The following is an 18,753-nucleotide window of genomic DNA, read 5'->3' on the forward strand; positions in this document are numbered from 1 at the left end:
GAATTATCAACCCCTTCCACCTCAGCCTCCCCGTCGGACCCCACAAGGTCCAGGGATGAGTGACACCCTGAGAAGGGCACTCCAGCCATAGCAGCCCCATCGCCCTCTGAATCAGAGGAAATAGACACCCTGGGCCGTTTTGTGGATCGATCAGCCACCAGCATCTGCACCTGAGCAGCTAAGTTAGCCACAATAGTGGCCAGATCAGCCCCCTCGGGGGAAGCAGCAGCCCCTTGGCCCCCCACCAGGGTGGGAGGAAACTTGCAATCCTGAGAATCCATGCCCCAGCAAAAAAATCAATAAAGGGTACTGCCCCTTTAAGATCGCGGCGAGCGATGCCCACCGCACCTACTGAAACACACTGACCCCACAGGGATAAGAAACTGGGCAAGGAATACAGGAAAAAAAGAGATATAAAACCTGGAGAGCTCACACAGGCTGCTGCACCGATCGCTGTCCCAGAGGAAAAGGAAGTGATGCAAGACTGACCGCCCCTATGAAGCCTCTGCAAGGCTACACAAACATGGCCGCTGGCTGAGGACAAAACCCTGGGCAAAGAGAACATGGCGCTGACATGTGGGATCGATCGCCGCTCAAAATGGCGGCGTTTGGCGCCAAAAACGTGTGCAGTACCTCACAGGACCTGCCACCATAATTTTTGCCCCAGGAAAATGGCGGTTTGCCGCAGCGATCGCCGCACAGCATGTCTAAAATCTTACTGCTTCATATGACACCCAGCAGAGCGGGAGAGCCCCCCCCCCTCACAGCCCACACAGGCAGCAAGTGTACACAGGAGCTGACAGGGAGCACAGCAGTCACACAGACATGCAGGGTCACACAGTCCCAGACTGACACCCAAAAAAGACAGGTCCCCACATAGAGTTACACTTACCAGTCCGGATGGCGTGGGGAGCCTGCTCCAGCGACCAAACCGCAGTACTGAGGACAGGGAGTGTCGCAAGCATGACGCAGTGGAGTTGCGGTGCGAAACCGCAATGGCGTCCAGTGAGGTAGCCACCTCACCGATAGCATCCCTGCAGCGAACAGGGATGGGTCGTTCAATATGTCAGGGCAAAACCTAAGCTGAACGCTCGATGGCAGGCTGGGAAGCCCCTGGCCCTGAGCCCTGGGATCCAGGGTGGCCAGACTGAGACCCAGCTCCGCACGATCATCTTCATCAGAAGAACTAACGCTGGAAATAAACAGCTAAGTAAAAGAAAGAGAAAAAACTTCAAATAAAATCAAAAAAGAGAAAAGTGGCTGAGACTAAGAGCCCCAGCACAGGAACAGCCTGCACTCCTGAGCTAGGCATATGAAACTGAGTTGGTATGCAGGAAGCAAGGAGGTATTGACTGAGGGGACCACCCCCTGGGGGTGGGATATGCTAAAAGCTTTGATATTAATATATTCGGTTGCCTAGCACTCCTACGGAGCAAAGGTCAATAACCCCATTAGTGACGAATATGAAGAGGCGGCGACTGTCGGAGGACGTAAGAGAAATTTATTTTTCACCTATTAAAAGTGTGTGTACTCCATAAATTTTTAACTTGTAAAAAAAAAAAAAAAAAAAACATGAAAATCTTTGAACTATGCATTTCGAATCCGATAACATTTGACCCAAAATTCCACTGTCAATAACCCTCCACCAAACAAGCAGTCGGGGGTTAGGAAAGAATCACTACTGGGTCTTCACTATTGCTTCCCTGTTGGGGATATCCACTCTCATTATTAGGGATGAGCTCTCATTCAGTCCGAACACAGGTTCGGACTGAACTCTGCTTGTTCGGGAGTCCGATCAGTTTTTTTTGCCATCTGTGTCCCATTGGAGAACCTTCCCTTTACTTCCTGTCCAATTGCCAAAACAGGGTGCGAGAGGAAATCCCTACAAAGTGATTGAATCCCTGGTTGTCACCATGGTCACTACAACTATTGCCCCCACTGGGAGATTTCCCCTCTATTACTGTTCTGGGGACAACCTAAAATATGGTATTTTCTTTCACTTTAAATGATAATATTAAACACTGAAAATAAAGAGGGTGTGGATCACGACTGCTTCAATGGGAAGTCTTTAAGGCTACTTTGAGAGGGATTTTTTTTTACAGAGGTACGCAGCTTTAAACCTCAGCTTGCTTCTGCGTTGTCGGAGGTAGTGAACACTGTTTCTCTCGTGGAGGTTGCATATGTTTGTGAACCTACACAGGGTAGATTGGTGAACTAGCAGCAGGTGGGTGAGCTCTGATCAGTCTTGTCTGCCCATACTACCAAAAATATATGCTAGCTCAGCGGCCACGTTTTTTTTGAGTTTGGGGACGAGAGTGGTAGATTACTAGCCTACTTAGAGAAGCCTGATTATATGCCAGTACATAAGGCTGCTATCAGACTGCCACAATGGGGGGAGGGGGGGAGGTTGAGTAGGTGACTCGCTTGATATTCTGCAGGCATTGTTCATTTTTATAGATATCTGTATGCATTCCGTGCTTCTGCGAGTCAGGCTGCTCTCTCAACTTACCTGTCTGAGACTGATCTTCTGGGGCTGTCAGGAGGATGATCAAGTTTTGATGGATAGGGATATTACGATTGAAATAATTGAGGCGGCTATTGCTTCCTTTTCTCCTCGGAAATCTCCAGGATTAGATGGCCTGCCCTGGGAGTGGTACGGAATGTTTAGGGACTTGCTGGCTCCTCGATTACTCCAGGTTTTTAACTCCAGAGCAAGGGTAGTTGTCTCATTGGATACTAAGAAGGCTTTTGACTCTGTAGAGTGGCCTTATTTTTTTCCTTTGCTTGAATATTATGGTTTTGGGCCTAAGTTTGTGTCATAGGGGCGGCTATTATATACTGATCCAGTGGTGCGTATACGTATTAATGTAGTTATTTCTGATTCCTTTCCTAAATTTCAGGGGAACTAGACAGGAGTGCCCCTTATCCCCCCTTCTATTTGCCCTGGCAATTAAACAGTTAGGGGCAAAATTACGAGCAGACACTACCTTTTCTGGTCTGCGTTTGGGCAACTGGAAGAATGCGTGTCGTTGTATGCTGACGACGTGCTTTTGTACCTGCAGGACTCGGGTCCCTCCCTGTCTGTCGCTTTTGCCCCGATTCAGGAATTCAAGGATTATTCCAGGTTCTGTATAAATTGGTCTAAATCATCTCTGTTCCCTACTGATGATGTCCTGGGTGTCCCTGCTAGTTGCCCCATTCTGTTGTCAGGGTCTTCTTGGTACTTGGGGGTCAAGATTCAACTGTCTCCCTGTCTTGGACAACAATTTGTCACCGGTGGTACCCTAGTTTCAGTAGGTGTAGGAATGGCAAGCTTTACCGCTTACCCTCATGGGGCGCATCAATTCATTCAAAATGATATTTCTTCCTAAATGTTTCGATATTTTGTTCAACTCCCCTATGCATGTTCCCAAAAAGGTCTTTTTGAACATAGACTCCATAGTCCTTAGTTTTCTGTGGGGTTCCCGTATACCCAGGGTGTCCTTAGCTACTCTGAAGTTGCCCTGGGTTCTGGGGGGATTGGCAATGCCACACTTATGGACTGACTATTTTGCCTCTCAATGGGTTTATCTCCATTAGAGATTTTTTCCCCAAACTCCAAATGCCACCATTACAGCTGAGGCAGTAGGGAGCGGTTGGTTATGTGTTTACCGGGGAGGATTTTTCATCGTTCCCATAGCTTAAATGACCTTCCTCTATCATGTTCCCCTAATAACCCCCTAAGGTGTAATCCAGCCTTAGAGATTTTTTTTATACTGGAGGGCAGTTCTCTGTGGGCCTGATATGGGATCAAATGTGCACATCAAATTATTTAATGATGGGAATTTCAACTCGAAAGTCATGATGCACTTTCGAGCAGCTCTGTAGAATATATGGGGTACCCAGGACATGGTGCTTTAAATATACACAGCTCCATCAGCTGCAGTAGCCCAGTTTGGGAGGGGAGTCGTTTAGCTACACAAAAAACAATTGGAGACACTCTTGCTGGACCCGGATCCTACTAGGTTGGTCTTTAAATATTATTTGGGGTTCAGTTGTTTGGGAGAACTATAGTCTGTTGGATTGGTGTTGCACTGGAGTTAATCAGATGAGATGTGGAGTGAGGTGCTTGATACATATCTAATCACTGTTACTGTATCCACCACGGATAGGATGATTTACTTAAGATAGTTGCATCAAATGTATTATACCCCTGCTCGCTTATTCTGTATGCATAAACAAGACTCTCCCGCATGTCAAATGCCAGCTGAGTAAGGGTACTTTTCTTTACATGGTGTGGAAATGCTCACAAGTTAGGCCCTTGTGGTCCCCGGTGAAGGAGTTCATGGCCTCCCTAATGTCTGTAATCCTAAATTTTGTTTACTGGGAGCCATTGAGGATGAGGCGATTGATGCGGCTACGAAACGGTTTTAGACTACTTTTCTTTTATGCCCGCAAGCTTATTGCGAGGAGATGAATCCATGTTGAACCTCTGACTGTGGAAATGTGGTTGAAATTGGTTAATACGGATATCCTGCTCTATCGAATGACGTATGAGGCCAGGGGAGATCCCAAAAAGTTTAGAAAGGTTTGGTTCCGCTGGGCTATGGTAATATGGTAACAGTATTTTGGACAGGTCAATCCTATTGCCTTTGTTTGTCTTTATATATCTTTTTTTTTTTGTAACGGAGCAGATACTGTTTGTACCCTTTGCTGATCGCAAATAAAAAAGATTCCAAAAAAAAAATAGAGAGGGTGAATCTACCTAATGGGGGCATTGAAAGCAACCTGACAGGTGGTATAATCCCTATCCTTTAAAGACAGTGTGCGACAAAAGATTGGTAACTGGCACAGCAGATGAGAATAGCAAAAGTCTGCAAAGACTGCACTCCATCTAAAGTGCTCTTTAGTGGCATAGCTAAAAAAAAAGCACCACCCCTTTAGAGTAAGTGTCCTCATAGACTTGAAATGCAGGGGAAAAGAGGCGATATGTCAGACTGGGCCTGTTACTAAGGGCTGATTATTCAGTACTGTATGAAAATGCTGGAATACAAAATACTATTATGCATTCCTCCATCTAGCCAAGGTTTTAAGCATTTTTTCTACAATAGGTTTATTAAGTGGAATTCTAGGTAAACCTTTTTTTTTCTTTTTGGATAGAGTAAGGGAGAGTTATAAGCCTTGCTAGCTTTTTTTCTTTTTTGCTTCTGTGTCCCATTTGAGAGATTTCCCTTTACTCATAGTCAAAACAGAAAGCGAGAAAAAGTATGTGCAAGTTAAGAGAGGAGAGGTAATTGTCACGGATTTGGAAGGATTTGCTTTTTCTATTTTCTGCAATTTTATCCAAGGTTCAAAATAGACCTTGGAATAAGGTAATTGTATCATCGAAGCCCAATATTTCCAAACCTCTGATACCTGTATGTTGTTGTATGTATTGGGCCAGAGGCTTGACCGTCAGAACAAATAAAAGAGGGGGCCGCGGTTGATGGACACGATTGTTTTTCTATTTGTATTTCCTAAAACACTTAAGTAGAACTATAGGCAAAACGTTTTTTTTTTTTTTCATTTTGAATAGAGCAAGGGAGGGTTATAACCCCTGTCAGATTTTTTATTGCCATCATTTACCCTCACTTCCTGTCCCATAGCCAAAACAAGAAGTGAGAGGAAATCCCTGAAAATTAAGGGAATTCCTTGGGGACCCTCAGGTCACCAGAACTAGTGTCCCCATTGGAAGATTTCCCCTATTACTTTTCTGGGGACAACCGAAAATGTGGGGTTTTCTTTTACTTTAACTTTCAATATTAATGGTAAACAGAACAAGAGAGGCTGAATCTTCTTTGGGGGCACAGACAGCAATACAAAATGACAGGGGTTCTAATCCCTCTTCACTCTATCCAAAACAAAATGTTTTTTCTTTAGTTATACTTAAATCAAAAGATTAAAAGCAAAAAAGAGGGGACAGCAGGCATCATTGTGCCCTTAGTGATTTGGAAGTGGGAGGATCAGACTTCCACAGTACCATGCAGTAGCTCTCAGGGTCACATAGATGATCAACAGCCAAGTAAGGAAATGCTTCTTAAACCCCCACCTACAAAGTTTCGAAAACATACTGTATATAGCCATGAAATATAGTGAAAGGCCTTTTCCATATATTTGATAAGGGAAGTATTTTCTGAACAAGATAGATAAGTAGAGTATTTTACAAATATTTTCTCCAGCTTGTCTGTGATGGATAAATCCAATCTGGCCCCTGGGTGGAAGGCGGCCTAGTAGGATATTTAAATTCTGCCTAAGAATCTTTGTAAAAACAAAAATGAAATGAATGGTCAGAGGGGGGGTGGGCATGTAAAAAGAATGGGGTCCTGCTTATGCACCACCACAATATTGACCCTTACATTTTAAGTCAGGAGAGCCCTGTATTCTTTTACTATGTTATGCAACAAGCAGTGGTGATAGGGTGTCAGTTTTGTTTTTTACAAAAAATCTGTAAGGTCATCTGGGATTTGTCTTTTTATCTGTCTTTTAGGCTTTGAAGGCTAGTCAAAACCTCAAACAGACTAATGTTTTTCCAATATAGATATAAGTAAGTCGGAGATTGTGGGAAGTTGAAAGTTGGAAAACAATTCCTCTGCTAAGTCCTGGTTAAAAGTCAAAAAATCCAAGTGAAATTTACTAAGCTGTGTATGGAACTCTTCTAGGATTTTAACTGAGTTTCTAGTGCACGGGTTACTCTAGCTTTATGTAGAATAGAGATAGGACTTGGGGTGAAACATTTTAATTTCTTGGCAAAAAGCAAGTCCTTTTTATTGGCTTTGGCATAGAACCTCTGCTGTAACCAGGGGAGCTTTCTTTCCCGAGAATTTTAGCCTTTTTTCACGTGTTGTCCACTATCTCCTATGCTTTTCAAGCTAAAATTTACATGTTAAGAAAATATTGTATTTCAGACAGAATTGGACAGGGAGCATGGATAGTTTAAAAAAATTATTAGACAGTCACCTTAAAGACCACAACAAACAGGGGTATACAGTGTACGGTTAACATCAAACACACACGCACACATCATAGGTTGAACTGGATGGACTGATGTCTTTTTTCAACCTCACTATGCAACTATGTAAGACATGTTTTCGTCCCTCCTCCCTGTGTAAGGCTCCTTCTGGGGTTTCACTAAAAGAAAAAACTCTTACTGCAACTCATTGTGCTCTGGGAATTTTTTGTCATATAATAAATATTTATTTGTAAAAGGAATACACAGTATATCTATATTGTGAGCCACTAAATAGCAAAACTGTGGATTGTGTATATGTGTCACCTAGGTTTCTCATCTACACTGACTGATATGGGGGAAAAAAAAGTATTGCTTTCTCAGAATCCTAATGAATTCTGTCTTGGTCCTGGAGCCTGAAGACTTTGTAGAGCTTTTAGTGGGAAAAGCCTTTAAAATGGTTGGAAAGGCTGAAGGTTTTTTACTGTACTGCATTCTATGCATTAAGGTAAAAAATAATTTCTACATGCAGCTCCTCCCATAGCTACCACTAAATAAAAACCTGAGCCCAATCTTGATCCAGCAATGTGCACAAGAGTCAAGGCTCTCTCTGCTCTCTTGCGCCTCATTGGCTCGGATACAGCAACAGGAGCAATTGGCTCCCAGTGCTGTCAATCAGACCCAGTGATCAGTGATGAGGGAGCGGGGGGCGGGGGGTTGGCTAGAGCAGGACCAACATTTTCATGAGAATTCCCAGTTAGCAGATATAAAAAAGGTTTGTAATCTCATGTATTAACCCAGATCCCTTCAAGGTTCCTTTACAGTTTTCAAATCATCTCTAAAAATGGGAACTTTACATCAGGAATACGCATAGAGTGAAATTCCTTTGTGGAATGATGTGCAAACAAATATCAAGTATGCCGCTGTCTTTATGTTTTACAGTATTTTTCACAAAATCCTAGTTTTTTAAAATCAAACATCACAGGCATCTGAGGCAAGCATACAAGCTCTGCCATGGTATTTCCATGTTGTGTTGTTATTATTAGAGGCTAAGGGGGCTTAACGTCATAAGCACTATTATCTGGTTGGACATCGTAATAACACTTACCTAATCTGACTAATCAATTAGCCGTAAGAGCAGATGATCGCAGAACAACAATCAGATTTTTATACTGACTTGCACATAGCAAATAAAAACTATATATCCTATGGGGCTGAACTGAGGCATGTGCATTAGTGTCCACTGACTAATGAGGTGGTTAAGAGAACTTACAAAATAAAGAATGCTGCTATGAACATAATATTAATATAACATTATTTAACAAAGGTGGTAATCAGTATGTGGTGGTTAACTTATATATTTTTGGATGCTTTAAAGTCATGTTCTTTCTAGCAAATATAGAATTCTAATCATGATTAGAACCCAGAAAATATGTCACTTTTTATCTGTCAACTGAAATCATTTTATTTAATCTGCACAACAGCAGCATATATTACAAGTAAAATTACCCCATGTAGATCCTTCATAGTCTGTTTCCTTTAGAGCTGAAGACAAACTACCGCGGTCCCGATTAATATATGTAGATGTCTCACTGTAGTATGTATGCTCTGTGTTCTGTTGGGGAATGGGAGCTCGTTTGATGGTGGTCACTTTTCTCCTTGTACTCCTGTAGAATAAACAATATTTAAAAATATTTTCAAGGTTTTTTGACAAATGTGCTGCAAGATCAATGACCCCATAAACACTTTGGTAACACCAGGACTCTTGTAAAGCTAGGTTCACACTATTCCATTCTAATCGGCTGCGTTTGTGCAAGCACAGCAGTCCATTCTTTTGAATGGGTTGCTGTACCTGTGGGAAATGCAGGGAAATGTCCCTGCATCTTTCCAAAAACCACGGCCACAGGAAAACTGCTATGCATTTCCAAACATTGCAAAATGAACTGCAGTTTCCAGTAGGCCTGCCATTACGAATTATTGGCACTTCCGCGCATATGCAATTTTTGCTGGGGATGCTGGAAAGCATCCAATTTACACAAAATCCAGCACCTGCATAGATGTGAACCTAGCCTAACTGGGAATTACATTAGCAGTCTGAATTGTTTCCCCATCTAATATTTTTCAAGCAGAACTGTTATTGTTTTGGTGGAACAGCAATACTAAACTATAAAGACAGGGAATGTGCTGCTGTGTTGAAAAAGGAGTAAAATCACAAAAAAATCCTGAAATTCCCTATTAAGGCTAAACTTTATCATATGGCAATTTGTTATATACAACTGATCTAAAATAGTAATAACATACACCTACATGGCTGAACTTTCTATTTATACCATTTATCTAGAGTAGCTTCGAAAGATATGTAACATGTTAAAGTCTCTCTGTGATGCAGCTTTATGTACATTGAAGTATTTATCTAAACGTGTTTAAAAGTGTACAAACGTGTGCTTATCTGCTAGAAAATAAACTAAATTCTGTTTACATTATTGTTAAAGGAAACGATGACTCAAAAATGAGAGAAGAGATGGCTACATCTTGTTTTTGTGCATATCATAGAAGTGAACGTTTGTGATGCTGAAGACCACACAGTTTCCTGTGTTAGTGCTGTTTCCTCTCTGCATACCACAGGATGTGACAGTGAAGGCTGCTCTATAGCTCTTGCTTGCCAAATGTTCCTATGTACACACCTAGGGGGCCAAATGTTTAACAAAGTGTTATAGGATAAATGCATGGGGAATGACAATCCACATAGAAAGATCACTAAACAAATACTAACCTGACAGGACTGTCTCTATACAATACATGGCTCTCCAAGCTGCTAGTGCTGTTCCTGTCATCTTCCTGATCCAGAGTGCTGAGACGCTTGCTGCGACGTGACATCTTCTGCTATACTGCTAGAAACAAAGAAATACTGTATAGACAGGGACACATGCAGAGGATATTATTTGCATTTTATGCAAAAAGGAAGGAGTGTGGGTTACAGTATAGGCTAAATATAAGTCATGTCATCCCCGCAGGTAAATTACACAAAAAAGGAAGGAAATTGTCCCTATGGGGTTTAAATGAGACATGTACTTATTGGGGGAGTAGGAGACAGTAAAATATGTAAATAAGCATTTTGTTTTATAACTGGACAGAAAGTACCTGTTATAATAGGTGGACAAGATTTATGGAGGCTAAATGCATCATCCATAGCATAGGGTGCTGCAAAAACTGCTACTTTTGAGATTAGATTTTCACTTTTCTACTAAAAAATTCGTTCTCTAAAAATGTTGCTTAAAGCAATTTTAAATCCAATAACCAAAATGTATTAAATTGCAGCTCACTAAATCTTAGATGTGGTGGTTGCATTCTTTTTTTTAGGGTTTTTTTTCTTCATGTTACCCTGGTTATCTGGCCAGTAAGGCTCCATTTTTTCAAATTCCTTTAAAAAACCAAGCTGTACAGACAAAGTAGCAGTTATAGTATGTGTCAAACACAAGGCGCACCGGCCAAACCCAGCCCGCCAGGCCATTTTTATGTGGCCTTCGCATCTCTCCTGCAGCTGCAATACCCCCTCGTATCTGCCCCCACCTTGTCTCAGCAATCAGCAGCAGAGAGGAGTACAGAACTCCACCACCAGATCCTGTCCTCCATTCAGCCATAGAGAAGCACGTCTCAGTTTGCTGTTACTGCTTACAAAGTGTTAGCTGGAGTTCAGCTTAACTTTGTTAGTCAAGTCTATCTGAGTCTAATACTACCCTCCCGCAGACTGACAATGTTTCTTTCCAAAGATGTCTGCTTTACAACTTCAGCCAAACTGCAGACACCCTAATACAGGAAGCGTGTTACTGACTTGTTCACCAGTTAAAAAAAAAATGAAAAAAAAAAAAAAGTCTAAAAAAGAAAAATGAGGAGTGCGCATTCGTGGCGGCTCCCAAGATGGCCGTGTAGACCGGAAGCTCTGCAGCTGCTACGACTGAACGGCGCACATTCCAGCTCACAGCACCACAAAACACAAGCTGCTCCCACAGCCAGAGAGGGAAGTCAGTGTAAGGATTACCCCCGTTGTCAGCCGTTCCCGCTCGCAGAGCCCTGGAGAGGAAGCTCCCACAAGCAGGTTCCCCGTCTGTGATAACGCCCAAAGAGGAGGGCGAAACGCGTCAACACAATTTCCGGTCTACAACTAGCGGTACGTCACTTCCGGTGCGGTGGAACGCACGCCGGGACCAAGGAGCCATCCCGAGCGCACACCGCGGCCAGGAAGGATTCCACACCAGCCTACTTTTACTGTCTGCCTGAATTCATGCTACCAAATGTGAGTCTTATTCTTGCTTTTAGACAATAAAAGTTTATGTAGGAGTTACACTATTGTGAGCTTCCTTTTCTCCACTTATGTGCATCGGGTCATTGAGAGCCACTGAAGGTTACCGATACCTTGCCCTTAAGGATTGCTACACCAGGTTCCTTACTGGGACACAAGCTCTGCTGACCCTTTTCAGCTATATAGCTCAGGGGTCATCTCTGTCCGGTAAGTGAACACCCAAAGGGGGAGGATCGGCACTATTCACTGCACTGGATTGATGGCATGATTTTGCACCTTTTTCCTGGCACTCAAGCACTTTTTGGGACTTACTTGGACTTTTGATGCTATCATCTATTCATTGGAATATTATTGCTTATTTTGCATTTACCTTGGATTGGCACTATTTATATATTTATTGTAGTTTTATTCATTGTATTTAACCCCGAAGTGGGGGTACCACAAGTTTTTTTTTGCACATTAATTGCACGTTGCACCTTATTAGTTACTTATTTATAGTAATTTCATATATATTTATTCACTATTTAATACCTAGTTGCGCTGTAATTTGACACTGCAAGCAGGTTCCCTAGCCCGAGAATCCAAGATGGTGGTCGCTTCTATGCCTCATGCACAGGAAGAAAAAGGGGAACACAAACACGTCCCCTCACCGGACCCTCTGCTGCTTAGCCCCCCTTAGTGGTCCACGTGAGTACCCACAAAACACAGGCAGCATCACCTGTGTCCACAGAATCCCTGATTGGGCACACTATGGAGGAACTCCTATTCTCACCTATGGAGGATGGCCCCTCACATTACAAGGCAAATGTTGCCCACTCAGATTATCCTACAGACCTACCCTATGATACTGCAACCATGTTTTCCAAATTTTCAGAAATTCTTAATAATAGCCTGTCACAGACAGCTTCCAAGAAAAAAGGCGATATTAAAAGCAGAGCTTCAGACCTTAGGATCTCGTATAAAGGTAGTCGAATCAAAACTAGATGAAACCATCTCCAGAACAAACCAAAACACTGACTGAATACAGGATTTTTAAAATCAACTTGAGACGGCCCTATCCAAAATAGATCTTGAAAACAAATCGAGGAGAAACAATTTTAGGATGAGAGGCCTTTTAGAAAATGTAAGGGATGTTCATGCAGCAGTACGGCCCCTAATCCAAACCCTCATTCCAGATCTTCCCTCACACAAACTGGAGCAGGATCGTGCTCATCAAGCACTTGGACCCCCACGATCAGATGGCCCCCCGAGGGACATTGTGGTGAAACCCTACTTTTACGCAACTAAGGAGGAGGTCATGCATTGCAGAAGGCTGGTCTGGCCTCACAACTCAAGATAGGTGAACACCCTATTCAAGTTTTCGCAGACTTGCCCCCGTCAACCATCCAAAAGCGCTCTTAAACCTCTTCTTTCAGTCCTGTCTCAAAAAGACATAAAAAATACTGGTGGTTTTTCCCCTTAATTCTTAAATTCACGTTTAAGAACAGATCCTACACATTCTCTAAATTCGTGGAAGGAGAAAAAAATACTCCTGCATCTGAGACTCATTATTCAGACGCCTACCTCCCCATCCTCTGGAACCAACTTTAGAGCCTCCAAACGACAAATGCCTATCAGCCTAATCACCCCTGTGGAAAAAACCCCAAACCAAGAGGTCCAAAGAATCAGGCCACACCTGAGGGGTTATTGTCTACATGAAATCCCATCGGCTTGGCAAGCCTTTACACGTCTGGATCCTCTTGGATGGACTGACCCGGTTACGAACTGACCCAGAGTCTGCAGTCCCCTCAAGGGGTACTGCTTTCTGATCCTCCTAGTGTGGAAACCACTTCAGCCATGTTAGCATCCAAGGTGTAATTCTTTTGTTTCTTCCCCTCCCCATTTTTGGGGGAATTTTACTTTTTTTTTTCAATTTTTTTAACTGACTTTACAATGGTTGTGCTGTTATAACACTAAGTTACTGTTATTCAATGTTTTAAGTTGTATATTTAAAAAAAGGTCGGAGCGGTTCATGTGCCTCCACCTGACCTAGAGACACAGACTTTCCGTCTCTCTGGGCCAAGGACTTTTCTTCCCTGGTAGAAGAAGACTCTACAAATATGTTAAAGGGTCAGAGGGGACTAGGCCCCCCCTCCCTCAGGAGAGTGTTTTACCTCTCCTTTTCTATTCTTTTACTCTTTTTTCACATCTTTGTGTCTACCCTTTCCCCCCCTATGGCCCAAGAGAAGATGGCCAGTGTCCTCCTGGACTCAGTTCAGAAATTTGAAGTCACTTGGGAACCGTGGGCTGATTTCATGCAACTCCCCCTGGCGACTATGTAAAATTTAATTATATCATCTTACCCAACATGTTCTGGTAGGGCATTCCCCTTCTCTCTTCCATCCGACTTCTGACTTTCCAATTTCTAATCTTCTTTCCTATGGCTCTTCCTTTTCTATCAGGTTCCCCCTCTTGGGGAGGGATCCAGGTTGGAGATTGATATGACCCCACCGATGATGGTGGGATCCACTATGCAGAATTTTCCCTAAGTGGGGATATGTCAATCTCCTGAAACTCACTGAGAAAAAGTTAACCAGTAGGGACCTCCTACTCACTTCAAATCCACTCTGGACAATCCTGAGGGATTTTTTCTAGAACAGAAGAGTTAAAAAAAAAAGTCCTGGACATTTGTTACATGCACTTGGTGTGGTGGAGATAAGGGATTTTATGCCTTAAGTTAGGAGCAACTCACAGGGTGGAGGAGCTCCAGCTATCATTAAGAGCAGGAGTTAAGAGAAATTTCCTCCTCATCGCTCCTCATTATCAGGCTATACATCTATGGATTATTCAACAGGGCATTGGAACCCCTCATCTTCCCTATGTTAAACAGTTTTCATGGTTATACGATCTCATGCTCATGTTCTCTCAAAGCATATCTTGACATGTGGAGTTACCTACACTCTCTCAATGTTTCGTTATCCTGCAATGTATAACCTTCTCACACTCTACACATTTGTTAACCTGTGTATCCTCATTATGGAAAAGTTATTTTCTTTTTTACGTTTTGTAATGTACTCAATATTTTGCTTAAACTTTACAATAAAAATGATTGAAAGAAAAAGAAAACGAATGCATCCACCACACAACAATTAGTAAGCTGCAATGTATTACAATTTTGTTTTTGAACTTAAGACCGCTTTAACCACTTGACCTCCATGCCTTTTTCTGACACTTATTTATATGTAAAAATTAGTATTTTGCTAGAAAATTAGTTAGAACTTCCAAACATTATATTCAACTAGAAATGCGATAGCCGTAACTACTACGACCTGAGGTGTGCCAAAGTTGTGCTGGCCAGTATACCTAAAAGAGGGCATACTCTAAGTATATAGGTGTCTGAAAATAGAAAAACGGGGGGGGGGGGGGGATACGGGTGGTAGAGAACCAGAAGGAAACAGACTGACATATCCCTGCCAGAGGAGGAATTTATATACCCCCCCAGACTCCTCTTACAAATACAGGCTGGCAAAAAGGACCGCCTTCATACATATATTTTTTAAAGTAAAGTAGAGAGTCTCTAGTAGGGCTGCACGATATTGGGGAAAAAAAGGACACTGCGATATTTGGTTTTCAACAATATATATCGCAATATTTCTCTGGGTGGAATGCAGAAGACACCGACAGTGTGGATTAGTCGGGACTAACAGTGGTGGTAGGAGGTAGAAGAACATCCTCGCACCCAGTGCCAGCTCCGTATACACAGCGCCCCGGACAGTCTCCGCAGGAGGGATCAGTGAGCAGAGCTCAGCTCTCCGCCAGGGGATCCGCCACACTTGTAGAACTTCTCCCGCCCGGACAGCCCGAGCCTTGTGTCGGAGCCGGAGTGTAGAGGAAGCGGGCTGAGTGTCCCAGCAGTAGTACGGTAGCAGCCTTTGTCCCCCGGTGCTCCTCCGCCATGCTCCGGACGTCTCTCCCCCCTCTCCTGCTGCTTTGCACTGTGGCGCTCTGCAGCCTCTCCGCCGCCATGCAATCCAGCCCTCCCATCTCTGCCTCTTAGTCTCCAGCCGACCATTACTCCGCCCATTGTCTCTCCATTGAATCTATTTACAAAACATTACAGCCTGATCCCGCCCCCGATGCAGCCAAGCTAGGAGAGACAATGGGCGGAGTACTTTTCGACTGGATACTAGAGGCAGAGCTGGGAGGGCTGGATTGCATCGGGCTGGAGGGGCGGAGTTCCGATCACAGCCGAAAGCAAAACGGATGTGTCGGCTGCCAGCACTGTGAGTCCTTCTCCCTGCCTATGCTAAATATCGTGTCTTCGGCGATATGAATATCGCCCACGCCCGCAGAACTATAGTCGATATCACATCGACTATAGTTCAGCCCTTGTCTCTAGAGAATAAAGTGGTGGGTTTTGCAATTTTTTATGTCACACAGTTTTTACCTAATGTAAAAAGCACAATACACAACCCAATTATTTGTAAAATATAAAAGATGATGTTATGCTGAGTAAATAGATACCAAACATGTCATGTTTTAAAATTGTGCATGCCGGTGAAAAGGCTTTAAAGTCTTTACAGGTTACCATTTTAGATTTATAGAGTAAGGCAGGCCATAGACGATTCGAATTACGTACGATTTATCGTTCGATAAACGAAAGCGCAACTCGTGCACATCATCGAGTGTACCATCAATGTGAGCCGAAAATCGTACGACAAAACATTATTTTTTGTGCATTTTAACCACATCTCTACCGGACACACTCCCTACTGTTCTGTGTTTTGTTAGGCGAAATCATACAACTCCCCCACTAATGATACGAAATTCGGCCGATTTTCGCAAAAAAACCCAACATGTTGGATATGTGAATTTTTGCTGTCGTACGAAAATCGAACGTTTTACATACCACACTAACGATACGAAAATCGTTCGATAACACTGCCATTTACGATTTTCGAACGAAATTCGAATCGTCTATGGCCTGCCTAAGTCTAGTGCTAGAATTACTGTCCATGATCTGACATTCGTGGCGATACCTCACACATGTGGGATGATCGAGGTTTGCATGTGTGCAGGACTGACGCGCACATTCGCCTTTGCACACGAGCATGGGAGGACAGGGGCACTTTAAATTTTTTTGCATTATAACTTTATTTAGTTTTTTTTTGTTTTTTACACTGCTGCTTTAAACTTTTTTTTTTTGTTTAGGTATGCGACAGGTACTAAGACCCCAAATCCCTACTCAGGGTCATTGCTTCCGGGTTACTATAGCCGAGAGCCAATTAAAGCTGATCCCGCCCCCCTCCCCCCCCCCCCCCACACACACACAGGAATAGAGTTGAGGCTGTCAATCACAGGCTGTGTGCTGGACTTCCCTCCCCTGTCAATATGTTATCTCTTGGTGTCAGGAAAACTTGTCATAAGTGACAGATAGCAGAGGAACAAATTCAGCAGACAGAAATGGCACGTAGTACTCTGAATATAAACAAGTACGCACTGTAGAGGGATATGCTTTGTTCATAGTTCATGCCAAAGATTATTTTTATTAACCACTTCTGGACTGGAAAATTTTCCCCCTTAATGACCAGGCCATATTTTGTGATTCAGCACTGCGTGACTTTAACGGACAATTGTGCGGTCGTGTGACGTTGTACCTAGATAATTGATGTCCTTTTTTTCCCCACAAATAGAGCTTTTTTTTGGTGGTAATTGATCACCTGTGCGATTTTTATTTTTTGCGCTATAAAACAAAAAAAAAAGGAGCGACAATTCTGAACAAAAAAAACAATATTTTTTCATTCTGCTATATAACATTCTCAAAAGAAAAAAAAAATGTAAAAATCAAAATTTAACATTTTAGGCCAATTTTTTTCTGCTACATATTTTTGTTACATAGTTGGTGAGGTTGAAAAAAGACATCAGTCAATCCAGTTCAACCTATGATGTGTGTGTGTTTGCTTTTAACCGTACATTGTATAACCCTGTATGTTGTGGTCTCTAAGGTGCCCATCTAACAGTTTTTTGAAACTATCAATGCTCCCTGCTGATACGACTGCTTGTGGAAGAGAATTCCACATCCTTACCGCTCTTACAGTGAAGAACCCCTTACGCATTTCCGTAAGGTTAAACCGCCTTTCCTCTAGTTTTAGTGAGTGGCCACGTGTCTTATTGTATCTCCTTTCTCTGAATAGTTTGTTCCTTATGCTAGGGTCGCCAGTACAGTATTTGTACATTGATATCATATCCCCCCTCAGTCGTCTCTTCTCCAGAGAGAATAGGTTCAGTGCTTGCAGTCTTTCCTCATAGCTGATGTCCTCCATTCCCCTAATTATTTTTGTTGCCCTTCTCTGGACTCTCTCCAGTTGCAGCACATCCTTCCTGAAGACCGGTGCCCAGAACTGGACAGCATACTCCAGATGTGGCCGGACCAGAGTCTTGTAGAGTGGGAGAATAATCTCTTTATTTCTGGAGTGAATCCCCTTTTTTATACATCCCAGTATTCTGTTGGCTTTACTTGCAGCGGCTTGGCATTGCATGCCACTGCCAAGCCTGTTGTCTACCAGTACCCCCAAGTCTTTTTCCATCCTAGACTCACCCAGAGGCTCCCCCCCTAGTGAGTAGCTTGCTTTCTGGTTTTTGGCCCCAAAGTGCATTACTTTACATTTTTCAACATTAAACCTCATCTGCCATGTAGTTGCCCACCCCGTTATTTTGTTCAGGTCCGCTTGCAAGGTTTCCACATCCTGCATAGAAGATATTGGCATGCTTAGTTTAGTATCATCTGCAAATACTGAGATTGTACTAGATATCCCCTCCTCTAAATCATTTATGAATAAATTAAACAGGATTGGTCCCAGGACAGAACCCTGGGGGACCCCACTTTCCACACCCGCCCAATCCGAGTACTCCCCATTAATCACCACCCTCTGAACTCTCCCCTGGAGCCAGTTCTCTATCCAGGTACTCACCTTATGGTCCATACCTACCTTCCTTAGTTTGTACAGTAAGCGTTTGTGGGGAACGGTGTCAAAGGCCTTTGCAAAGTCCAGATACACCACATCCACAGGCTTACCTTTATCTAGGTGGCAGCTCACTTCATCGTAGAAGGTTAATAGATTGGTTTGGCAAGAACGATTTTTCATAAATCCATGCTGATTGCTACTAATAATACAGTTTTCATTACTAAAGTCTTGTATATGGTCCCTTAACATCCCCTCCAAAATCTTGCAGACTACCGATGTTAGGCTGACCGGCCTATAGTTCCCCGGGATACATCTCGGCCCCTTAAAAATCGCAATAAGCGTATTTTGATTGGTTTGCGCAAAAGTTATCACGTCTACCAACTACAAGAAAGATTTATGTAATTTTTATTGTTTTTTGTTTTACTAGTAATGGCGGCGATCTGCGATTTTTAGCGGGACTGAGACATTGCGGCGGACAGATCGGAACCCTAACTGAAATTTTTGACACTTTTGGGAGGACCAGTGACATTACTACAGTAATCAGT

The 18,753-nt window shown here is 42.9% G+C and overlaps 1 protein-coding gene across 3 annotated transcripts in view; it reads right to left on the reverse strand.

The window, feature by feature from the left end:
- The window catches only part of SUN2 (Sad1 and UNC84 domain containing 2), a 304,040-nt gene that overhangs the window by 273,467 nt on the left and 11,820 nt on the right, over positions 1–18,753 (reverse strand). For 2 of the 3 annotated variants that reach the window (XM_082266170.1, XM_082266171.1), the window contains exons 3-4: positions 9,738–9,855; positions 8,474–8,631 (exon numbers count right to left, since the gene is read on the reverse strand). In XM_082266170.1, the coding sequence (XP_082122296.1) occupies positions 8,474–8,631; positions 9,738–9,841 (262 nt within the window). In that variant the 5' untranslated portion in view covers positions 9,842–9,855. The remainder of the gene's footprint in view (positions 1–8,473; positions 8,632–9,737; positions 9,856–18,753) is intronic. The other variant, XM_082266172.1, reaches the window with a different exon arrangement.

Source organism: Pelophylax lessonae (assembly GCF_965119305.1).
Source record: "Pelophylax lessonae genome assembly, chromosome: 8".
NCBI classification, from domain to species: Eukaryota; Metazoa; Chordata; class Amphibia; order Anura; family Ranidae; genus Pelophylax; species Pelophylax lessonae.